Genomic DNA, 20,908 nt, shown 5'->3' on the forward strand with positions numbered 1-20,908 from the left:
TGTGCCAAGGAGATAAAAATCATGTCTAAGTGCCCAGGATGTGAGCTGGGAGAGCTGCTGACAGCTGGGTAACCCTGAAATCCCACTTAGGTCAGGTGAAGACTACCTAAGGTAGTCATTTTGTACTTAAGGTACAAAAAGAAGTATGTGTTTACAATATTCAAAATACACACACTGACAAAGAGCTCCTCAATAAAGGAATAATAAAGTTTCAAGTACTAACAAAATCAGGAAAGTGCTCTCTTGTTTCCAGTGGTTTCCCACCTTTGCAATCAGCAGAACATCTTCCCTGTGCATGTGCCACATATTTCAAACTGCATCCATTAGGAAGCACCTTGTTATGCAGGAACATTTTCACCATCTCTCCTTCGAAATCCAGGCAGACTGAAACTTTTTACCCTCATGCTCCCATGAGATTTATTCTGTTGTCTTCCCTTCCTCCAGCAAAAGGAAGAAATACAAACTTTACAAACTTTTGTTTGAAATACAAACAAACCTTTTTTTAGAAGACAGGACCTGAAAATTTCCTTTCTGTTGCAGCACATGTCCCCCCTGTACCCATCAGGCTATTTAAAATCCCCTAATCCCTTGTTTGCCTGAAGTGCCCTACTCTGGTAACCAACCCAGTATATCAGAGTGAAATGTTGTATGATTTGGGTTCTTATATCTCTGTTTTTAAAAATCTCAATATTATTATTTTATAAATATAAAATATTTGCTTTATAATTATTATTATAATAAATTATAATTTATAATTTTACTAATCTTCCATTATTAAGTGATAGAAATGGTTGAATAGACTGTACGCACAGAGCTCATCATTGGCCCTTGCTGGAGACCAGATGCAAAAATAATTATACACTTGCAGGTGACTGCCAGTATTAACTTGCACCTAAATGAAGTATTTCACAGGTTACACTATTAAACAAGCACTGAGTAGTTTGCTACTGTAGTAAAAAGCATTTAGTACCTTTAGATCCATGAGCATGTCCTAGAAGAATGGGAAGCTGAGCCAAAGAGTCACATGAATGTAACAGGCTGTAGCTCAAGAGACAGAATAGGTGCTTAGCATAAAGTCCTGAGACCAGGACATTTTGGGAGGGTTTTTGGTTTTGTTCTTTTTCTTTCCTGGCTTTCATTATCCCTCAGGAGTATTACACTCTTACACAGAAATGCATGTCAATACCTTCTGAGTGGGTGGGAGAGAAAAATATCTTAGAGGTGGAGACAGAGGGAGAAAGGAGATGATCCCTTCTCTTGAAGAAAGTCTGTGTGTGCTTTTATTTTGGAAGCTATCCTTTAGGAGAAGTGAAAAGAGTTGCCACTGAATCAGCGAAAAGGAACAAAGGAGTTTATAAACATTTCTATAGGAAGGGGTGAATCTTGGAAATAAAATAAATCTCTGGCCCTAATAGAGTCTGTGCCCTGTCCCACACCAGGGAATGGCACAGGGGTGTGCTTTTGGACTGTGGATTCACATTTGACTGCTAGTGAGTATGAAGTTGTGTGGATAACAGGAAATGGATGTGTTTCCTCAGTTTGTGCTCACTGAGATGCCTCTGTTCCCTAAAAGGCAAGTTTTCATGCCTGGGTTCCTCATGGGACAGTTCCTGAGAGGGATACACTGCACCATCCTGGAGGAGAAGGGAGAAAAGGTTGTTGTTGGTGTCTGTGTGCATGTCCATGCACACGCACAAAAGCACACTGATTAATGAAGGGGTGTCTGGGGCCAGGGACATAATGCACAAAGAGAAGCAGTGGGCAGGTTGACTCCTCCTGAGCTTCATAAATCTGTTTCCCTGCTGATAATCTTGCTTGTACTGTATTCCCACAGAGAGTGGGTCTTCCTTGCTCTCATATCTGAAATCTACCCCAGAGAAACACTCCCACTCAGAGAGAAGACTCACCCGGGCTTCTGTTGAAGGAGAAAACTTCACTTCCATTCTCCTCCTGCTATGCAGACAGATTTGGACACTTTCAGACACGTTTACTCTCTCCAAGCCAGGAGCTGCTGCCAAGCATGTTTTTCTGCACCCCACGTAGCACCTGTAATGGAAAAGAAGACTTGAAGGAAAAAGGAACAATAGGACACAGGAGAGAAAAAAGCAGAGTATGAGTCCTGGATCTCTTATTAACTATGTCCTAAGCAAGCCCATGTCTGTCTGCATCAAACCCCTTCTGTGTAAGGACCTCTATGACTCCTCTCCCTCTGCTCCACATTCTGCTGGAACATCCCATGTCACCCTTTTTGGCACATCTAAGGAACCAAACATCACATCTGACACCTTACATCAAGAGACAGTGGAGGACTTTTATCCACTCCTATCAGCCAGGGTGCTCACAGCCCTCCTTTGTAAGGATTACCTGGCATCACAGAAAGCCCTATCAGCACAGATTGTTTGGCATCACATAAAGCAACATGCAACATGAGGAGAGACTGTCCAGAGTGGAACACAAAGGATCACAATGGGAAAGAAGACCTAACAAAACTAGCTAAGACTGAACTAAATTATTTTGTTAATTATTTTTGGCTTCACATAGGAGAATGCCAAATATATATTATTAAACTGAGAGGGGATCTCATTAAGTCATATAAGTATCTCAGAGGTGGGTGCCATGAGGATGGTGGCAGACTTCTCAGCAGTGTCCAGTGACAGGACAAGGAGCAATGTCCATAAACTAAAGCAGAAATTCCAGCTCAACATGAGGAAGAACTTCCTTACATTGAGGGTGGCAGAGCACTGGAACAGGCTGCTGAGGGAGGCAAAGGACTCTCCTTCTCTGGAGACATTCCTGTGGATGCATTCCTGTGTAAACTGCTCTAGGTGACTCTACCTCAGCAGCGGGGGTCTCCAGAGGTCCGTCCAATTCTAACAAATCTGTGATTATGATAATATATAATTGATTAAATCTCATTAAATAATAATTAATAATAGTTTTATCAAACATAATAATAACTAATATTTTTATGGAAAACAACAAAGCACTTCCAAAAGCATCACTGCAAGATGTATATCAGTATTTACTGCAGGGCCGCTATTTCTTTGCGGTGTTTTCTCTTTTTTGTTTCCCCTCAGGAGAGAATAAAAAAAAGGTGAATTGCTTGTATATCACACCTATTTGTAAACGGCTCTGGGAGCGTCTTCCTGAGCGAGAGCGAAGCCGCCCAAAAAAAAGAAAATTGCTGTCTCCTTCGAGCCGGAATCGAACCAGCGACCTAAGGATTCCCGTGGGGTGTAACCGCTACAGTCCTCCGCTCTACCAGCTGAGCTATCGAAGGGACATGCCCGCCGCCCCCCAGCGGCCACACAAGGCACCGCCCAGCCCCGCCCCGTGCGCACTTCTGCGCATGCTCCCGACAGCCTCGGCCCTCACCGGGGCGAGAGGCGGGAAGGGGGTTCGCTGACTGGGTAGCGGCCGGAGCTGGGCCGGGGAGTCAGCTCATGGCGTAATGGCGCCACTAACTCTCCACTTCTAACTACGAATGTGGAGAGTGGAAGTTTGACTCTGCCTGGGCCGTGTGTTTTTTTGCACAGCCGTGCATCGAGAAGCAAAAGCAGAGCCCTTCACATCAACACGCATACATTGCTTCCAAGTGTTGGCAGCACTCATGAGCTACCGCAGTTATTTATTTATATTCCTGTGAACCACTTCTTTTGGAACATGTGAACCCACACAGTGCTTTGGCCAGTTCTGTGCGATTCAGCACAGGAAAGACATGGAGCAAGTCCAGAGGAGGGACAGCGAGTGATCGGAGGGTAGAAGCAACTCTCCTGTGAAGTCAGGCTGAGAGAATTTTGATCATTCAGCCTAGAGATGGCTCCCAGGAGACCTCAGAGCACTTTCCAGCACCTAAAGGGGTTCCAACAGAGCTGGAGAGGGACTTTTTCCATGGGCATGTAGTAACAGGACAAGGGGTAATGGCTTTGAACTCAAAAAGAGGGGGCTCAAACTGTTATAAGGAAAAAATTTTTTACAGTAGGTTTCATGAAAACACTGGAAGAGGTTGCCCGGAAAGGTGATGAATGTCTCCTCCGTGAAAACATCCAAGGTCTGAGGCTCTGAGGAACCTGATTGAGTTGAAGACATCCAGTGTCCCTGCTCACTGCAGGAAGGTTGGAAGTAGATGACCTTTAAAGGTCCCTTCCAACCCAAACCATTCTGTGATTTGATAACTGGCTACTCTGAAGCTATGGTGTGCTCTTCAGTCTAAACACGGGGAATGCCTTCTTCACCTCTCCTGCTTGCAAGCTCTTCTTCATACACTGCATAGCCTTTACGTAAATGAAAAATGTTTGGGTTTTGTTGCAAAATCACACACTTTTCATGCAACTGCACAACACAGATCTTCTTGCACTTCTGAAGACTAAGGGATAATTGGAATGTAAACAACATTCCTAATCACAGCAGGGTTGCTTGCTGCCTTCAGAGACCTCCTGGTTGTTTTCTTTGATGTCACCTTTGGGAGTAACCACAGAACATAGGCCAATGTGGAGTACACTGCTCCTCTCCCAGGGCAAGAAGGTTTCTCCTCCATGTAATGTAATGGTGTGTTAATCAGGGTAATTTAGAGCTAAAAAAACTTTGAAAAATTTAAGCCTATGCTGGTGTTTTGCTTTGGAAAACACAGCACCACCAGGCAGACAAATGGGGTTAAATCACAGAATTTTAAGGGGTTGGAAGGGACCTTACAGATCATTTGATCCTAACCCGCCTGTCAGGGACAGGGACACCTCCCACCAAGACACACTTGTCTTCTTCAGGCTTTATCAGGCCTTGTTCAAGGCCTAATCCTGGTCCTGGACACTGCCCGAGCTGGGACCCCACAACCTCCCTGGGAAACCTGCTGCAATATCTCAGCAGCCTGACAACAAAGAATTTCTTTCTAATTTCTAATCTAAATTTCCCCTCTCATTTTGTACCTGTAACTCCTTGTCCTGTCACTCCAGTTCCTGAAGAAGTCAGGATGATGAGATCAGATGGCAAAAATAAAAGAGAAATCTAAGGAGTCAGGATGGTGAGATCATGAAGGAAAACCATGACTCCTTCAACGCGTGATCACGGCTGAGAACAGAAAAAACAATGCGAGCCAGGCAGGAGTCGAACCTACAATCTTCTGATCCGTAGTCAGACGCGTTATCCATTGCGCCACTGGCCCGGCACGTATGGTACTTTTCCCCGCTGTGCTCTATAGCCACGAGCGAGCGCCGCGCGCGGCCCCCGCACCCCGGGTCACTGGGCGGTGCCTTGTGTGGCCGCTGGGGGGCGGTGGGTATGTCCCTTCGATAGCTCAGCTGGTAGAGCGGAGGACTGTAGCGGTTACACCCCACGGGAATCCTTAGGTCGCTGGTTCGATTCCGGCTCGAAGGAGACGTTACTTTTTTTTTTTTTCCTCCCTTCTATGCAAAGATGCTTTTTAACAATTGTCTCTTTAGCCTTTTGCAGATAAGATTCCTTTTGTAGAGGAGTTCCGGCCGCATCGTAAACCGAGCCTGTGCGCTGTGTCTCACTCTCAGGAGCGACTGCTCCTGTGGGAGCAGAGAATGCTGGGCATAATGCAGGACTGCCAACACCTCCTGAATTTCTAAAGGAAAACGAGATGTGTGTGCTCATACTCCAACGTGCCACAAAGCAAGTCAGTGCAGGAGGATACCGGCTGAGATCCCTTTGTCTCATCGCAGTTAATTAGGATGTTGAAATTCTGAGGCTCATTTTTCCAAGTCTCCTCTCCTCTCTTCCAAATGTCTAGACACTGTTTTTACAGCATAAGGCTGTATCTGTATATACTGCCACAAAAGGAACACATTTTCTTATCCAGCCAACTGAAGTGTTCAAGTCCAGGCTGGACAGGACACATCCCTGCTCATGGCTGGGGGTTGGAACTGAATGATATTTAAGGTCCCTTCCTACCCAACTCATTCTAAGATTAGCATGTACCAACTCTCTCCTTTAGCTGAAAATTGTGTGTCCTTATGGGGTCTATCTATTATAGGTGTCAGCTACCACACCTAAAAGTTGTCTTGTCTTACTGCCTTCCCAACTTGGGATAGGCGAAACTGGCATGAAGGACTGAGTCCTCTTGTACAAAACTCTCTACCCATTCATCTCTCAAAGTGAAAGGAAAAGCCAGATCTGATGAGGGAAGTGACTTCAGTTTGTGGAGGGAAGGAAAGGGGTTGTGGTCATCTGTGGTCTTTCTCTCTGGTTTCTAACAGCACACTCTTTTCTCTTCTACAGGAAATGATAACACAGGAAAAAAATCAGTAATTTTAACTGTGCTCAGTTTAGCATTCTTCTTCAATTCTTTTTAGTGATTTTATTCTACAAAGAGGCAGAGATATAATTATTTTTGACTGAAATCATATCGGTATTAATTCTTATACAAGGTAGGCAATCAAATTAAGTGACATACAATTATGTCTGAAGTTTTTTGTATTAAGCATTGTGGCTTATCCCACAAACTTGTTGTGGAGAGTAAAAGTGCACAAACTACCTAAATAACTAGTTACATGATGGTACACCTAAATTGTCTATGCTGCCTCTTCTGTTTGGTGCTTTGAGTGAATCTGGGTACGTGTTAATGTCTAAGCACACAAAGGAACAGATCTTTGAGAATACATACAGCCAAAACAGCTGCCCTTTGTCCATTTTTCAAATGCCTGGGCTTTTGTGGTCACAGAGGCTGGATACCAACCTAGTGACAAATATTCCTGTCTTGTAGCATGCCCAGATTATCTGGCACTCTGTGCTGGCTCTTGAACAGATGCAAAACCCCAGAGTGAGGTGCTGGATGTCTCAGGTTGTCTGCTGTTGTCCTCAGCAGCACCATGGTTCCCCTCTCTGCACACACCTTTTGCTGGGGGAAATTGTTCCTTAGAGATGTTGATTCCAGTGAAACTACTGTTTTACATCACTTTGTCACACTGATGATTTCTTTTACAAGCATTCTGCATTAAGTAAAGGATTTACAATGTAAGGCCATGGCTCTGGCTGCTTTGCATGGGTGGGCACATCTGCTGCAATCCAAGAGCAAGTTCCTCTTCGGGGAAACCCTGAGCTGTCATTTGACACTTGCCAGGGAGCAAAGCCATAACTGGGGCCAGCCGTCTCAACAGCTTCTCTAGCTGTTACTGGAATGAAGTTGTTGATAGTGTGGCAAGGTAAAGGGAGTGCTACAACTCATACATACAATCTTTATTAGTCAGAGTGATTGACAGCCAAGGTAGATTTGAATACATGAAGTTTACATATAAATAAATGTAGCAAAACAGAAAAAAAATCAAGAATATGTACATTTTGAGAAGATTTCTGTGTGTGCAACTGAACTGTACACAAAAGCAGATAATGTTAGCATGTGTTCATGTTAGGAACTTTTCTGAAAAGCAAACAGAGTAAAAGCACATTGAAGAGCTAAGTCCTGAAATCCTTCATCATTTTATCTCCACATATCCTCAGAATACTGATCTTCACATCAATGAGAGACACAAATGCTTTGGTACTTTAAAAACTAAGTTACCTATTTGAAATTAAACCATGAGTTCAGACACTCAAATCTTTAAGTTGCAGGTCCTGGACAACCCCCTCAAAGGCTTGGTCACTGGTTTCTTGTGAGGTTTTTTGCTAACTGACACGTTAACTAATGCGTTGTGGCTCTTCTATACAGAACCCCGTGTCTGTAAAACATGCAGCAGCTTGTCCATCTTTGCTTCACACTGTGAGATCCAGACATAAATCTTTCCCAAGAAAAGGCTCTCATTTAGAAAGTGTAAATAAGAACCACATGACTTACGGTACATCTCAAGCCCATGGAGAAAATTTCCTTGGTTTTGGTGAATTTTGGCTCTGGCCCTCTAGACCCATCAGAGGTGTTGCATGTGAGAAAATTCCCCAACTGCTTTTGCTATTATGGGATTTGCTTCTTCCTCCCTGGCTTTAGGCCTGCTCTGTAGCTGTTGTTGAAATCAAGGATGGATTTCACATGGGAAAGGATTCTACATACAAAACATAACTTTAGACCAGACTTTTCTCCCAGTGCCTCTTTCAGCTCTCTGCTGGAAATAGTCACTGGGTAACATTTAGACATTTTCACACTATATTTCTCTACCAGACAGTGAAACTTAGGAAATTACTTCACCTGCACATTTGCCATGTACTATGTGCTCTCCCTACTCCTTCACTGGGGATAACATCCTATGCCAGAACAAACACCCTGAAAAGGGGAATAGTGGAGAAAGCCAAAAGAGGAGTGCCCAGTCTCTGGGCTCTGCCCATCTCACAGCACCCCAGTGCTGTCTGATCCATCCCCCTGATGGGAAGATGTGCAGCACTGGGCTACCTCTGGAAAGACAAGCCTCTGGGGTCATGATTCCTCAGTGTCAGGATGGTGGCACCAGCCCCCTCTCCTGGCACTGCTGGGTTGGATGGGCACATCCTCAATGGGCAGGTAGGATGGCGGTCTGGAATTATGTACACACGAGTGTTTTCCAAAATCATTGCAACTGAGGACAAAGAGGAGCCTGTGGGTATGAAGGAAGAGAGTGCCTGTGCACTCTGGCCAGGCCAGCATCTTCCCTCTTTTCTGAAGCAGAAAACCAGGGCCATTTCTAAGGGCAGTGTGCATGTTGGCTGTCCCCAGTGCCTGCAGCCCGAGAACAGATATATAACTGGAACAGGAAGTAATGGTCTTGAAAATATCCTTGTGTTATGGGACTTTTTAAGAAACATTGAAAGTAGTATGTCTTGACTTTGGAGCTACAGCTGGTTCTATAAAACACATTCTTTTCCCAATATATCTAGCTGAATGACATTTGATGTCAAAGGTGAGAATAGAAGGAAGGTAATAATCTTTCACAACTGTGGGATCCAATTTTAAGCAAGGAAACAACACTTTCAGCTAGTTATATACTCACAAGTCTGTATAATTTAGTGGAACACTGTGATCCCCCCCCCTTTAGACCACAGCATGCAAAAATAGCAAATACACAGAACTGACAATGACTGATGTAAAATGATCAATAAGAAGAAATTCTGCTGCCTCAGGCTTAAACTACTATGTCAAACCAGTGAGGTGCTAAGCTTTTAAGAGGTATTCCTTTAGCTCTTACAAATTAGTGGCCTAAGTTTTTCATGCTTCCTTTAGCCATGCCCACATGTATCTCCACTGATTTGTGCAGTGGTGCACCTGAACATACACCTCATTTCTGCCTCTTTATTTAAAATCATGCCATGTGCTCTTAAAGCCCCTGTGCCTGGCGCAGAAGGGAGGTTTCAGTCTTACCCCAATGAGCTGCTGAGGAGGACGGTCACTCCTTTGCTGCTTGCTTTGCCTGCCAAGTCCTTGCTGCTCCCACAGCCCCAGTGCCTGTGCTGGTGTGATGGCTCCCAGCCCAGAGCCAGCAGGGCAGCAGGGCCACAAGCCAAGGGCACGGCGCAGTGAGCCAGCTGGCAGAAAGCTGTTGGCTGGGAACCAAAAGGAGGAGCTTTGCCACAGGCCTGTGGGAGGAGAAGAGAGGTTCTGGGACAGCCCAGAGTTTGTCTCATGGGTTTGCAGCTTTTGCTGGGGAAGATAACAGAGCCTACATGTGCTTCTGGATGAGGCTCCTGGATTTAGAGTGACCTGCACTGTAACAAGCATCAGAAAAATCTCCTAGCACTTTGTCTTGGCTCAGGATTTATAATTGTCAGAGCTGGGTCCCAACAAGCCACTAGCTGCCCTCCAAAGAGCACTTTGGGAAGGAGAGCCCCATCTGTCTTGCTAGCAACTTTCTCTCTGAGACCTGCTAAAGAGCACTTCTGGGGCTCCCTCACAGGATTGTTTCCCATCCAGCAAAACTGCTGCATCCAGGGAAGGTTCCTGGGGCAGGGAGGGACAGCCAGTGTGTCCATAAAGGGACTCAGGACTGTGTCTGGGGCGTGAAACTACAGATGCAGGCGGGGAGAAGACCAGCTATCCTAAAGGGAACATTATTAGAGGAAAAGACAATTTTAAGCTGTGAGAGACCAGCATGCTCTGTACAGGCCATGGGTATCTCCGTACACAGTGCAGGTATCAACCTCTTGGAAGTAGCATAGAGCGAGATTCTGCCTCGGTAGGAAATTACTCTTAGGTTACTTTTTATTAGCTTAAAGACAACTATGGGCACAGGCTGCAGAACTTATCTCATGTTTTTCTCTCTGTGAGAGGCGTCCCTGGCCTGCCCCTAGGACTCAGTGTGGTAGCTCCGGTGGCTGTCCCCAATCAGTTGTGTCTTCTCAGTGACGTTAGTTGGCTGAAGCGTAATAGGAGTTTCTCCATCTAAATTGGAGAGGACAACAAAGATTACTTGAAGAACCCTTCACTTGCTACCAAAGTCAGATTTCTTATTAGCACCACAACATTTCATTTGCTGTTCTGGTTACAGCTTAATTTGATTTCACAGACAGCTGTGTGGGTACCAACAAGGTGACATTGCCCACACCAAGTCTACAAATGCTCTTCCTCCTAGTCCTCATACAATGGCAGATTTCTGGGTGTTGCTGCTGCTGTTGGACTGGACATTTGCTGTGCCTGGTGCTTTGCAGAGCTTGCAGGCTAAAGGTTCCTGCCTGTTCTAATAGCAAGTGCTTGTTCCTACAAATGGCTGAATATAATCAGCGCTGTTGTGAGTCAGCAAGCATTAACCTTGACAGTGTTTGTGAGAATGGGACAGAAATGAGTCTTGAAGAAGGCAGAGTTAACAGTAAAGAAAGAGGAGAGTTAAAAGGAAAAAATACATGAGCAGTAATAGTAATACACTTGAGAGGGGAGAATCATATCTATCCTGAAAGCCAGCTAGTTAAATAAAAATGTTAAATTGAATTTGAAGTCTTATGTAACGTATATGCAATAGGACTCTGGGAATTACTATTTTAATGAATTTGGAACTGCCAAAACTTCATATTATCACTCTATAAATCCTTCATGCTGTGTACTTTCTCACTCCATGCAATTTTGTGTTTGCTTTTCCAATATATCTATAAAAAATCATTCGTTGTAGAGTGGAGGAAAGTAGAAGCGAAGTCTTTACAGAGTTCCTTGATGGCTACTGTGTTCCATCTGATAAAGAAAAAGGTTTGGTTGCCCTTCTCCTGGGCCTCTTTCCAACCCACATGTTTTTTGGAGGGAGGGAAGTACTCAAGTCTCGGAGACTGACTTTTACAATTTCAGCCATCTTAGTGAAATGTTTCATATGAAAACTTTGGACTGTCTATATCTTGATACTAACAGAGTCTTCACAGTAATTGAATACAAATTATGACTTTTTTTGCCAAATGACCAAATGTTCAGGGAAAAAATCTCATCTGACATTTCCTTCTGTTTACACGACAGTTGATGGGATGAATCATGGGCAAAAGATGTAATGTACAGGAGTAACTTAACCCAGAGCAGGAATCTAATTGCATGCCATACGGCTTCCACTCAGTGGGGGTAGAACAACTTTGACTCTGTCAAGGTGAAAGGCAAGAATGATTAAATGCCAAGCAGCTTCTCTGTATGGGCAATTCCATATTTAGAGGCAAGGTCAAACACAGACGTGTTTCATAACTTCTAAAAGTATATGAGTAATTAATGCTTTGAGCTCAGCTCAGGCTCATATTAATTTGGCAGTTCCAATCCATTTTTAAGTTGCTGTGTGTTTTCTAGATTTCTGAGCAGCATTCTCTCCCACCCACTTCTGCCTCCAAGTTGTTCATTTTCTGGGAAGACTGTTGATGGAGGGCAGAGATTAGCAGTTCATTTTGCTGTGATACCCAGGTGTGCAACAGGAGAGCAGGACCCACTGCAAATCTGTCGCGTTGCCTGCAGCTGACCTGCAGACAGCTCTTAGCTGACACCCTCACCAAGCATTTTGCTTCTTGCACCCTTCTAAGATTTATTATAGGGTTTTTTAGCAGAACCGGGACCCATAGCATAATAAACTGTACAAATATAGTCTGCTAATGGCAAGCTGCAGAATGGAGGTGAGGCAGAATTCACAGTTTAAACTGCCTTCTATAGATAGCTCCTGCTCACTGTTCGCCTACATTTGTATCATATGGAGTGTGGAGGAGACAATGAAGTGATAAAAACTTTTTGCTTCTGAGTTGGGAAAGTATTTTTTCTACTCAGGTTCTTTTATTCTTGTCCTTTTTTTTTCCTCTCCCAGAATTCATTTTCTGTAAAATAAAAGTTGGTCTAGAAATGCCTTTCTTTGTTCTTACAACGATAACTGAACAGGAGAGAGCAGACCTGCCAAACTGCTTTGAGTGCATCATTACAGCCTGAAGTACAAAGGCAATCCAAATTCCAATGCCACCTCCTCCGGGAACACAAAAGTTAACAAAAGTTGTGCCATCCACTTCAGTGGAAGCAAAATCTGTCAACCTGCCCCGTGTGTGTGGGAAAGTGATGAAGTGTTGCACGTGTCTGTGCTGCAGACAAGCGAGTGATACTTCCCTCTGCCAGTGCATTTTGACAGGTTACCTGTAACATCATGGCAGGGTACCACAGATTACCTTATTTTGCACCTTTCTAATGTCATGTTTGATCTGAAACACTGAAAAATGTCATCTTTAAAATGTAATAGCCCAAACATAACATTTCATTTTTGGTTTTCTGCTCTGTATTAGGTCAGAGTCTTCTGTAACGAATCAATAATTATGAGGAGAAATCCTTGTAAGCTAAGCGTATACCAGAGCTTGCAAGGCCCTAATTTCCTTTAGTTCTGATGGTCATCTTACCCCTGGAAAACATGCTGTAAAATGAGGCTCTCAAGGGAGACATTGAACTAGCAGAGCACTAGAGCTAGTGACATTTATTTGACTAAACCCTTCTTCTAGGGGAATATAAATTCCCCTAGAAATTCTCTTTTTCTAGAGAAATAGCAAATCAACAGAATTGAAGCCTTTGGCATGATTATGTTGATTTCAGTGGCAACTCACTTTGCTCTTACATTTTAGGGAATGGATCACTGAACCTTTGGCCTCACACCTCTTTCTTTTTCAACAATAATTACATTTTATGGTATGTTAGTTTGACGAATGAAATCAACTGTGTAAAACCTTAATTTTGTTATTGAGAAATGTGAGGAACTGAAAAATTATTATAGTCATGCCAGTTTGACATGGCAGTTTGACATTTTAGTTGAGGTCTAAATCTCAACTCCTTTGGGCAGTGCAGCCAGTAGCAGGCAGCTCCCACTGAGCACAACTGCTAAGGGCTCAGTCTCAGAGCTTTGTAGCATTAAGAATTTTGATGCTTTATCAATGATGCATTCCTCAGAAAAGAAATGGCTAATTAAAAATATTTGGATATTTTTAGTGTGGCCTTAGCTTAAAAAATCTACATTTTGACCTCAGTGAGAAGTTCTGGTTAGCAATACTGTAGATGCTGGGGACAGCAGGAAGCAAAGCAATAAATTACTGGCTGGAATGCTCAGTCTGTGCTCAGAGGGCATGCAAAGAACTTGGATCCTAATAGAATCTCCTCTTCCAAAATTAAATCTGCTGCACAAGTGATTCTGAATTACACAGTTCGTTTCTGAATTACATACAGGAACATTTCTATTATTTACCTAAAGGAAGGCATGATATCAATTTATATAGCTCAACATTCAAAAGTGCACACTCTTTGCTATTCTAAAAGTCAGCTGTGTCTTTCTGGCCAGCATGCCTGAAGTTGGGACGACAAGGGAAGAAGGAAGGGAGGAAGCACACTTTGATCTGGTTGTCATTCTTTTTTTTTTTCCTAAATGCATAGTCTGTTTTCCTTTCAGCTGCAGAAAAGATGCTCAAGTTACTCTTTGTCATAAAGCTTTTATTTATATTCCTTATACATTGCTCTCTTTTAAAATCAAGAGAATTCTGCTTTACTGAGACTTGCTGGTTTTGATTAGGAGGAAAATGTAGCAAGACTGAAGAGGGGGGTAGGAAAGGTATAAAGATCTAGTTTTCTTCAGACCCTACCTAAGTATTTAATATTGTCTTCCAGATACCTAAAACATGAAATTCCATATTATGTTATTTTTTCAGACTGGTACTTTGCTAAGCATTTAAAATTAATTTTTAAAATTGGCCTCAGTGGGACTTGGTGGGAGTAAAGGCATGTCAAGGGGGCCTAAAATTAAAGAATACTAATACCAAAAGAGCAATTTCTTTTCTGCCACTGGGGAATTTTGTTCTGGATTTTGAGGGAGAATAAAAATACATATAAACCAAATTAAAAATAAACAAATGAAGAAAACAGGCAGAAATTAAACATTCTGATTCTTCAAAGGTCCATCCTTCTACTTTAGACTTGGCTTTGGTATCAGAGACTCATGAGGAACAAGACCCATTTTAGATTTACACTTTTCAGGTGTCTATTGTCGTAAAGTTTATTAGATTTGTCTCAAGGTATTGTGGTTATAAACTTTTCACAAGCAGTTTTTATTGCCTTTGCAGAGACTGATTAAGTATGATCAATTTTTCAGCTGAGTGTGTTTACCTTGATATGCCTCTAGGCAAAATCAGTTTAAAAACACCACCACACATTGGCATAACAGTTACAAAAATAGCATTTGTTTCAACTACTACAAGTGTTTTGTTACATATTTATGGAAGGGTAAATTTGTGTGAAAAGTTGGGGGGGAAATATTTCTTACTGCTCAGGGAACATGACATTTGCAATCTGGCAGTGCTATTTTAAGCATAATAAACATAAGAATATAACAGTATAAGATCTTCCATAACAATGGAAGAGAAAATGAGTGAGCTGACTTAGGTCCTTCCTCATAAAAACCCCATAATCTTAATCATAGTTTATATACATTTGCAACTGAAATGTGTCTTCAGTCCTTCCCTGGTACCTTGGGTTCTTATTGCTGGAGCAGGAGTCACTGCATCTCTCACCCTGTACATATCTATCCAGTTTGAGATGTTTCTGCTTCCCCTGAATATGAAGGCAAAACTGCCCCTCTTTGGCACACTGGGACAGGACTCTTTGTTTAGAGCATGCATCCCATGCAAGTGCCACATTAGGAAATCACCTCCATCATCCCTTTGGCTATCCCTTGGCATAGCCAAAACCTGAACGTGCAGCTGGGGGAATGCAACAAAGCCAAAAAAAAAGAGGTTGACCTGCTGTGAAGGTCATTCTCTTGCCACAGGCCCATGTTCCTGGCTCCTAAGCTCCCTGTTCCTCTTGCCCCTAAGTTAGCACTTGCCTGCTCCACCATGAAGCACACCAGAGAATTAAATGGGCCAGGAACTACAGACGTTTTCGAGAGGATTAGTTTACACTTGGATTTTATCCAGGGCCTGAGTAAGGTAGAATTGCTGCTGCAGAAGAGAGTGAGAAGCTTGGGGGCTGGATGGGAGAGGGACAGGACCGTGGTAGCTCCCATGCATACTCTCCTGGGTTACTGCGCAACCTTACTGTTGGAAACTTGGCATCTTTTCTTGAAGCCTTCTCTTGAATGGGTACAATATCCACCACAAGCAGGGATAAATTTTACAGAACTAAAGTCTGAATGACAGCTTATTCAGGCAAATCAGATGTGACAGGCACCAGTCCAGCAGAGCCTAATGTATGAAGGATATGAAGGAATGTGGTCATGGGGGCTAGAGGGTGAACATTGTCTCTTAAAATGAGCCCTAAGACATTTATTGTGTGTCTCATAAGAGATAGAGGAGGTGTTTAGTTGTAAGTGCCATAAGTTTGGTTTTGCATTAATACATAATTTGGGAGGTTCACTTGGATGTGGTCTTAGCTAGAGTGACTTGGCATGTCTCCACTGAAATCTGGAAGCAGCCTCAGCATTGTGAGCAGAACATCTGGACTACAGGCTTTAAAGGTTGTTTTGAACAGCTTTGCCTCACAGTAAGCCCCTACAATACACACCTCTTTCCATGTCGTTCTTAATTTGCTCTTCCAAATCTTCTGGAGACACACAGAACTCCTGCTGTTCCCCCTCGGGTGCCTTTGGTTTGCACTTTCCACAGCAGCAGTTGAAGCAGCAGCAGAGGCAGCAGCAAAGGTAGCAGCCAGTCAGCAAACCACAGACTGCAAACAGGCCCTGGGTTAAACACAGCAGGAGGAAAGTCCTGTTAGCAGTGACCTTCCCCAAACTTGTGGCTGTCTCTTACTGCTGAAGGCAGAATTCTGGTTCCTAAGTGCTTGGCACTCAGAGGAGTCCACCTGCTGTCCCAGTGCCTGAACAAGGGCCAGATCTTCAAAGCCCTCCTCACCCACAACCTCCTATTTGTCACTAAGGACCAAATCCACAAAGAAGACACCAACCAACAGGCCCCCACATGCTCAAGGTTTCAAAGTCTGTTGTTCTGCTGATGGTCCTCAGAAAAACCCTCCAGGCAGTATGCAAAACCCTACCCACCTTAACATGACTCATTTGCATCTTTAAAATGACTCATTTGCCCAAGATCATTTTTGCAAACACTTATTTACTGGCAAGCTCTTGTCAATAGCAAAGCTGAGAGAAAAAGAAGCAAAGACCCAGATGCATCCCACATAATTTTGGGCACTGAAATAAGGCATCCAGTTTAGGACTGGATGTAGCTGCTATGGACTCCCCACACAGTCAAAGAGAAGTTAAAAGCCCTTCCAGGGGAAGTTTCAGCCATAAGAGTATTTGAATTGCCCATTATGGATATCTCTCTCTCCCCCCCCCCACATTAGCCTGTGCGGGACCACACAGGTGACATCTCCTAAATTATAGTCCTCAGACTATGGTTTCTTGATCTGGGGACTCAGGTAGTAGGAAGTTCCCACCTTGATCACTCTTGTCCCCATGGCACAAAGCATAGAGGATTTAGGAGAGCCAACACAATTGCCTGGGACCAAGACTAGAGATCTTAGAAAGACTCAAGAGCCAGAAAATTTAAATTTACAGAGCTTTCTTCCTTCAGATGAAGTCAGTTCCTGGGTTCACAGCACAGCTCCCCAGATGTCCAAGTGTGTGCTGCATCACAGCAAGGGACATGTAGGAGGGGAGCCTTTAGGCTGGCATTGCCAGTCTGTGCTCCATGGGAACATGACAGCAGCCTGGCTCCTGACCCCAGGTAGATCCAGGACTACATGGAGATGTTTGTGACACAGAAGAAATCTCCATGGACATAGTGGTATTAGAGCAAAGGAAAGCAAGTGACATTCCTGGATAGCAAATCAGAGCTGATATGTAGAAATAAATGGAAAGAGGGTAGATTTAGATTAGATATTTGGGAGGAATTCTTCATTGTGAGGGTGGTGAGGCAGTGGAACAGGTTGTCCTGAGAAGTTGTGAGTGCCCCATCGCTGGAGGTGTTGAAGACCAGGTTGAATCAATCTCTGAGCAACTTGGTCTAGTGGGAGGTCTCTCTGCACATGGCCGGGGCTTGGAACTGGATGATCTTTAGGGTCCCTTCCAAACCAAACCGTTCCATGATTCTCTGAATGTGTGGGTAAAAGCAGCACAGCTTTGTGGCTACCAGCTATATATGGCTTGGAGGTACAGCCTGGCTTTAGCATGACAGTTTTCCAGTCTGCCAAGTATTTGTTATGTTCCTAAGACAATATGTTGCTTGAGGAAGAAAGTAAGCAAGCACAAATGTCAGGATATTGTCAAATTCAGACAACGGAGCTATGAAAATAATATTGTGTATGCATGTCTGAGCTAATGTTAGTGGGGGCTGGCTGGAGCATCTTTGAAGGTAATAAGACTATTTATATGCCTAATATTAATATAAGCATGTGTCTAGAGTGAGCAAGATGCTTTTAAATGAGAAGAAGGACTCAGACTTTTTGTCATAAAATGCTTTCCTTCTAATGGACACCTGAAACGGTGCCATAATTCCCAAAATAAGTTATCTGACTGTTTATCATTTATGCCATAATGGAGAATAAATCACCACAATGTATAGAATGAAAAAATAAAACAGAATGGAAGTGTGTAGAGGGAAAAACACATTGAATTTATTCATGATACCTTTGATGTTTCAACATTTCTTGTACTTATATTATCATAGTTGTTAAATCATAAATCAGTTTATTTATGTTATCAATGAACTGTCTTCATGGTAGCGGGTGAATTGGTTTTTGCTAAAACAGTTGAACAACCTCTATGCCTGCCAGTGGAGAAGCAATTTGAGTTCCTATTACCCATGTCTGTAGGTTCCCCATTTAATATGCTTGCTAAAAAGTCTAGCACTCTCAAAAAGAACAGTAATTTTCATTTTTCATTTCTCCTTTCATTTGAGTTTCCTTGCTGCTAATGATAAAACTCCTTGCAACTGTCAGATTTTCCCAGTATGAGTGTGCTGAGAAGAGGAATGTGTGCAGTCAATGAGGAAGATAACAAGCCAAGGCTCTGGTCCCTACTGTCCTCCACCAGAACGGAGGAAATTAGGAGTCCAGAGGTCATCTGCAGATTATGCCTCAGACTCAACTAGTATTATGATGACCAATATAAAAATTTCAAATTGATCCAGCATTTGTGCATGAGTTAAAAACAAATGAGAAATAGTGAGAGCCCATCTTGCAAAAAAACAAAAACAAAAACAACACAACCAAACTAACTAAGAAAACCACTTGGTGGCCCCTTTATACTTTGGGGGTGGCAGGACTTTGGATTGGGGAGACATAGAGAGACCATCGGTGATAATCCTCAAATGACTCTATATACATATTTTAATTTTTTTGTAAAAAATTCTTAAAAACCAGGAAGCAGTGATTACTTTGCTCTTCAGCATGTCTTGTCTCACCTCTGGGATACAGCTTGCTTGAAGCAATCCTCACATTTCTCCTTTAGTTGTTAGAGACTTATGAGCTTCTCTCTACTCCCCACTGCTCTCTTTATGAGTCAAAGCCACAGTGGTTATTTCTGTACCTGATTTTATGACCCCAGAGGATTTTATACTCCATAAAATCTCCATTAAAGATCACCAAATAAAAGAAAAATAGAAGTTTAAAAAAAAAAGAATCAGTGAAGAAAATATTTTTGCCAAAAACTGTTAAAGGAGTCCACACTATTTCCCTCTCAGTGCTGAGGGCACCTAACTGTGACAAAGAGGCAGAAGGAGAGGGTGGACAGCAAAGACAAGGGGGGATGATCCATCAGGAGATGACAGCAGCTACAGTGGGGTGTCCAGTCTGCAGCAGGAGGCAGCTACAGCAGCTGCAAGCAGGCAGCCTCCAACCAGCCTCTGAGGGCCAGCACCTTTGCAAGTTTACTTTAAACACCAGTAGTTTATTCATTGGTTTCATGCACTGTTCTGCATTTGAGCAGCTTCTGCCTCATCCTGATTCAGGAGTCAAATTATGGCTTCTAAGACCCCCAAAGTGCCCAAGTGACTTCCCAGCTTAAAAGGGCAATGTGGACCAATGCAGCACTGGCCTGTTCCTTGCTGAACAGAGAATTCTGGATTCCACACTTCTCAGATAAAAACTGTCACCACATTGCTTCAAGCAGTACAGATCATCTTCCTGTGTATTCTGTCACAGTCCAGCAGAGAGCTTTCCTGGGCTGCTGTGGATGGAGGCAGGTGGGATGGAAACTGTGTGGATTTTACGCATTTGCAATTCTGTGTGTTGCATATCTGTGACATTTCAGTATTTGCAGAAACACTTGAATTTGATATATGCAAACATCAGAGGACATCAATGTGATAAGGGAACAAATGAACCCAACTCCTTCATGACTAGAGCAGCCCATTTTGTGTTTTTTCTTGAGCAATATGCAGGGTTGTGGTGTATCATTATCTTCCTGTCCTACTCCCTTCCTCCATTCCACTCTTCTAACTTTTTCTTTGGGTTCCTTTCTCTCACTCCATCACCAAGGCACATAATCATAGTGTTATGTATTATTATTGCTTACTTACGTTGTGTGCTATATATAGCAAAAAAGACAGCTAAACTTGTACCTTAATAATTTATTAATTGGTTGTCACATAAATGGGACTTCTTGTGTTTGAATAATGAGTCATTTTTATTTAGTCATTACAGAAAAGAAAGTCAAAATTAACCTGGAGCACTAGATTCAAATCTAATTAATGTCTGAAAGTGTTACAAAACATGTACTATAATTATATACCAGGTTAAAAAAAGAGAAAATTTTCTATATTAGTGCTAGTCTGAGCTTATGTTACTTTCTGCCCCTGTCGATTTTCCAGATAATTTTGTTTCATTAAGTTTTTGTTTAGAGTCAGATCATACTATTTTTTAAGCCTGTAGAGAGATCATATTTTTCAGGGGGTTCCTTTTGTATGCAATTGTCAGTGTGCATTGTAGCATCTGATTTCCAAAAGAGAATAACAGCTTACCTTTGCCCACCAGCTGGAGAGCATGAAGTAGGTGTTAACATTTTCCTCACCAAACTGTTCTGCCACATAGAGCCCTAATGATCCATACTTGTCATATATGTTTCGCTTGGACACATCAGTCAGGGTTGCATGAGCATTGTTGATCTCTTTAAATTTTTCTGCAGCCTCTGGATTGTCTGGATTCTTGTCAGGATGATATTTCAGAGCCAGTTTTCTTAAATATGAGACACAAACAAAAAAACAAACAAAAAAAAACCAGAAGGAAAATAAGTCATCTGCATATGTGCATGTATACAGACACAAAACATTGCAAAAAATATTTTCATAGAGTGATAATAATTTTGAACTGTGTGTTCAGCCTTCTTTTTTTCCAGCTCTGATGTACTCAGTGGAAGAAAAGTGACACAAAGGAACCAAACATGAAAGTTTTGATGAAAGAGGTGTGCCTATTACACTGAGAATGAACTTTGTGTATTGATACCTAGTCAGCTACTGTGTTAAAGTAGACAGTGATATATGATGAAAGCACAGATTGCAACATGATAATAAATCACAGGCATTTGTTGCATTATGATTGCCAACTCATTTGCATCATTTAGCAGGTTTTAGCAAAGATAAA

The 20,908-nt window shown here is 42.6% G+C and overlaps 1 protein-coding gene and 3 non-coding genes across 4 annotated transcripts in view; 1 reads left to right on the top strand and 3 right to left on the bottom strand.

The window, feature by feature from the left end:
• Window positions 1–3,189: 3,189 nt before the first annotated feature.
• TRNAY-GUA lies at window positions 3,190–3,280 on the bottom strand. The gene is given in 2 exon segments: window positions 3,190–3,225; window positions 3,244–3,280. It is a non-coding gene; the product is annotated as a tRNA-Tyr (tRNA).
• A 1,805-nt stretch (window positions 3,281–5,085) lies between these two features.
• Window positions 5,086–5,158, bottom strand: TRNAR-ACG. The gene has a single exon. It is a non-coding gene; the product is annotated as a tRNA-Arg (tRNA).
• A 121-nt stretch (window positions 5,159–5,279) lies between these two features.
• Window positions 5,280–5,370, top strand: TRNAY-GUA. The gene is given in 2 exon segments: window positions 5,280–5,316; window positions 5,335–5,370. It is a non-coding gene; the product is annotated as a tRNA-Tyr (tRNA).
• Window positions 5,371–10,199: 4,829 nt separating this feature from the next.
• LOC102037548 (dnaJ homolog subfamily C member 5-like) overlaps window positions 10,200–20,908 on the bottom strand; it is a 34,139-nt gene continuing 23,430 nt past the window's right edge. Inside the window, exons 2-4 of the mRNA XM_005423042.1 lie at window positions 20,290–20,503; window positions 15,878–16,052; window positions 10,200–10,294 (exon numbers count right to left, since the gene is read on the bottom strand). Coding sequence (XP_005423099.1) covers window positions 10,200–10,294; window positions 15,878–16,052; window positions 20,290–20,503 — 484 coding nt within the window. The remainder of the gene's footprint in view (window positions 10,295–15,877; window positions 16,053–20,289; window positions 20,504–20,908) is intronic.

This window comes from Geospiza fortis, unplaced genomic scaffold (assembly GCF_000277835.1).
Source record: "Geospiza fortis unplaced genomic scaffold, GeoFor_1.0 scaffold121, whole genome shotgun sequence".
Lineage (NCBI taxonomy): Eukaryota > Metazoa > Chordata > Aves > Passeriformes > Thraupidae > Geospiza > Geospiza fortis.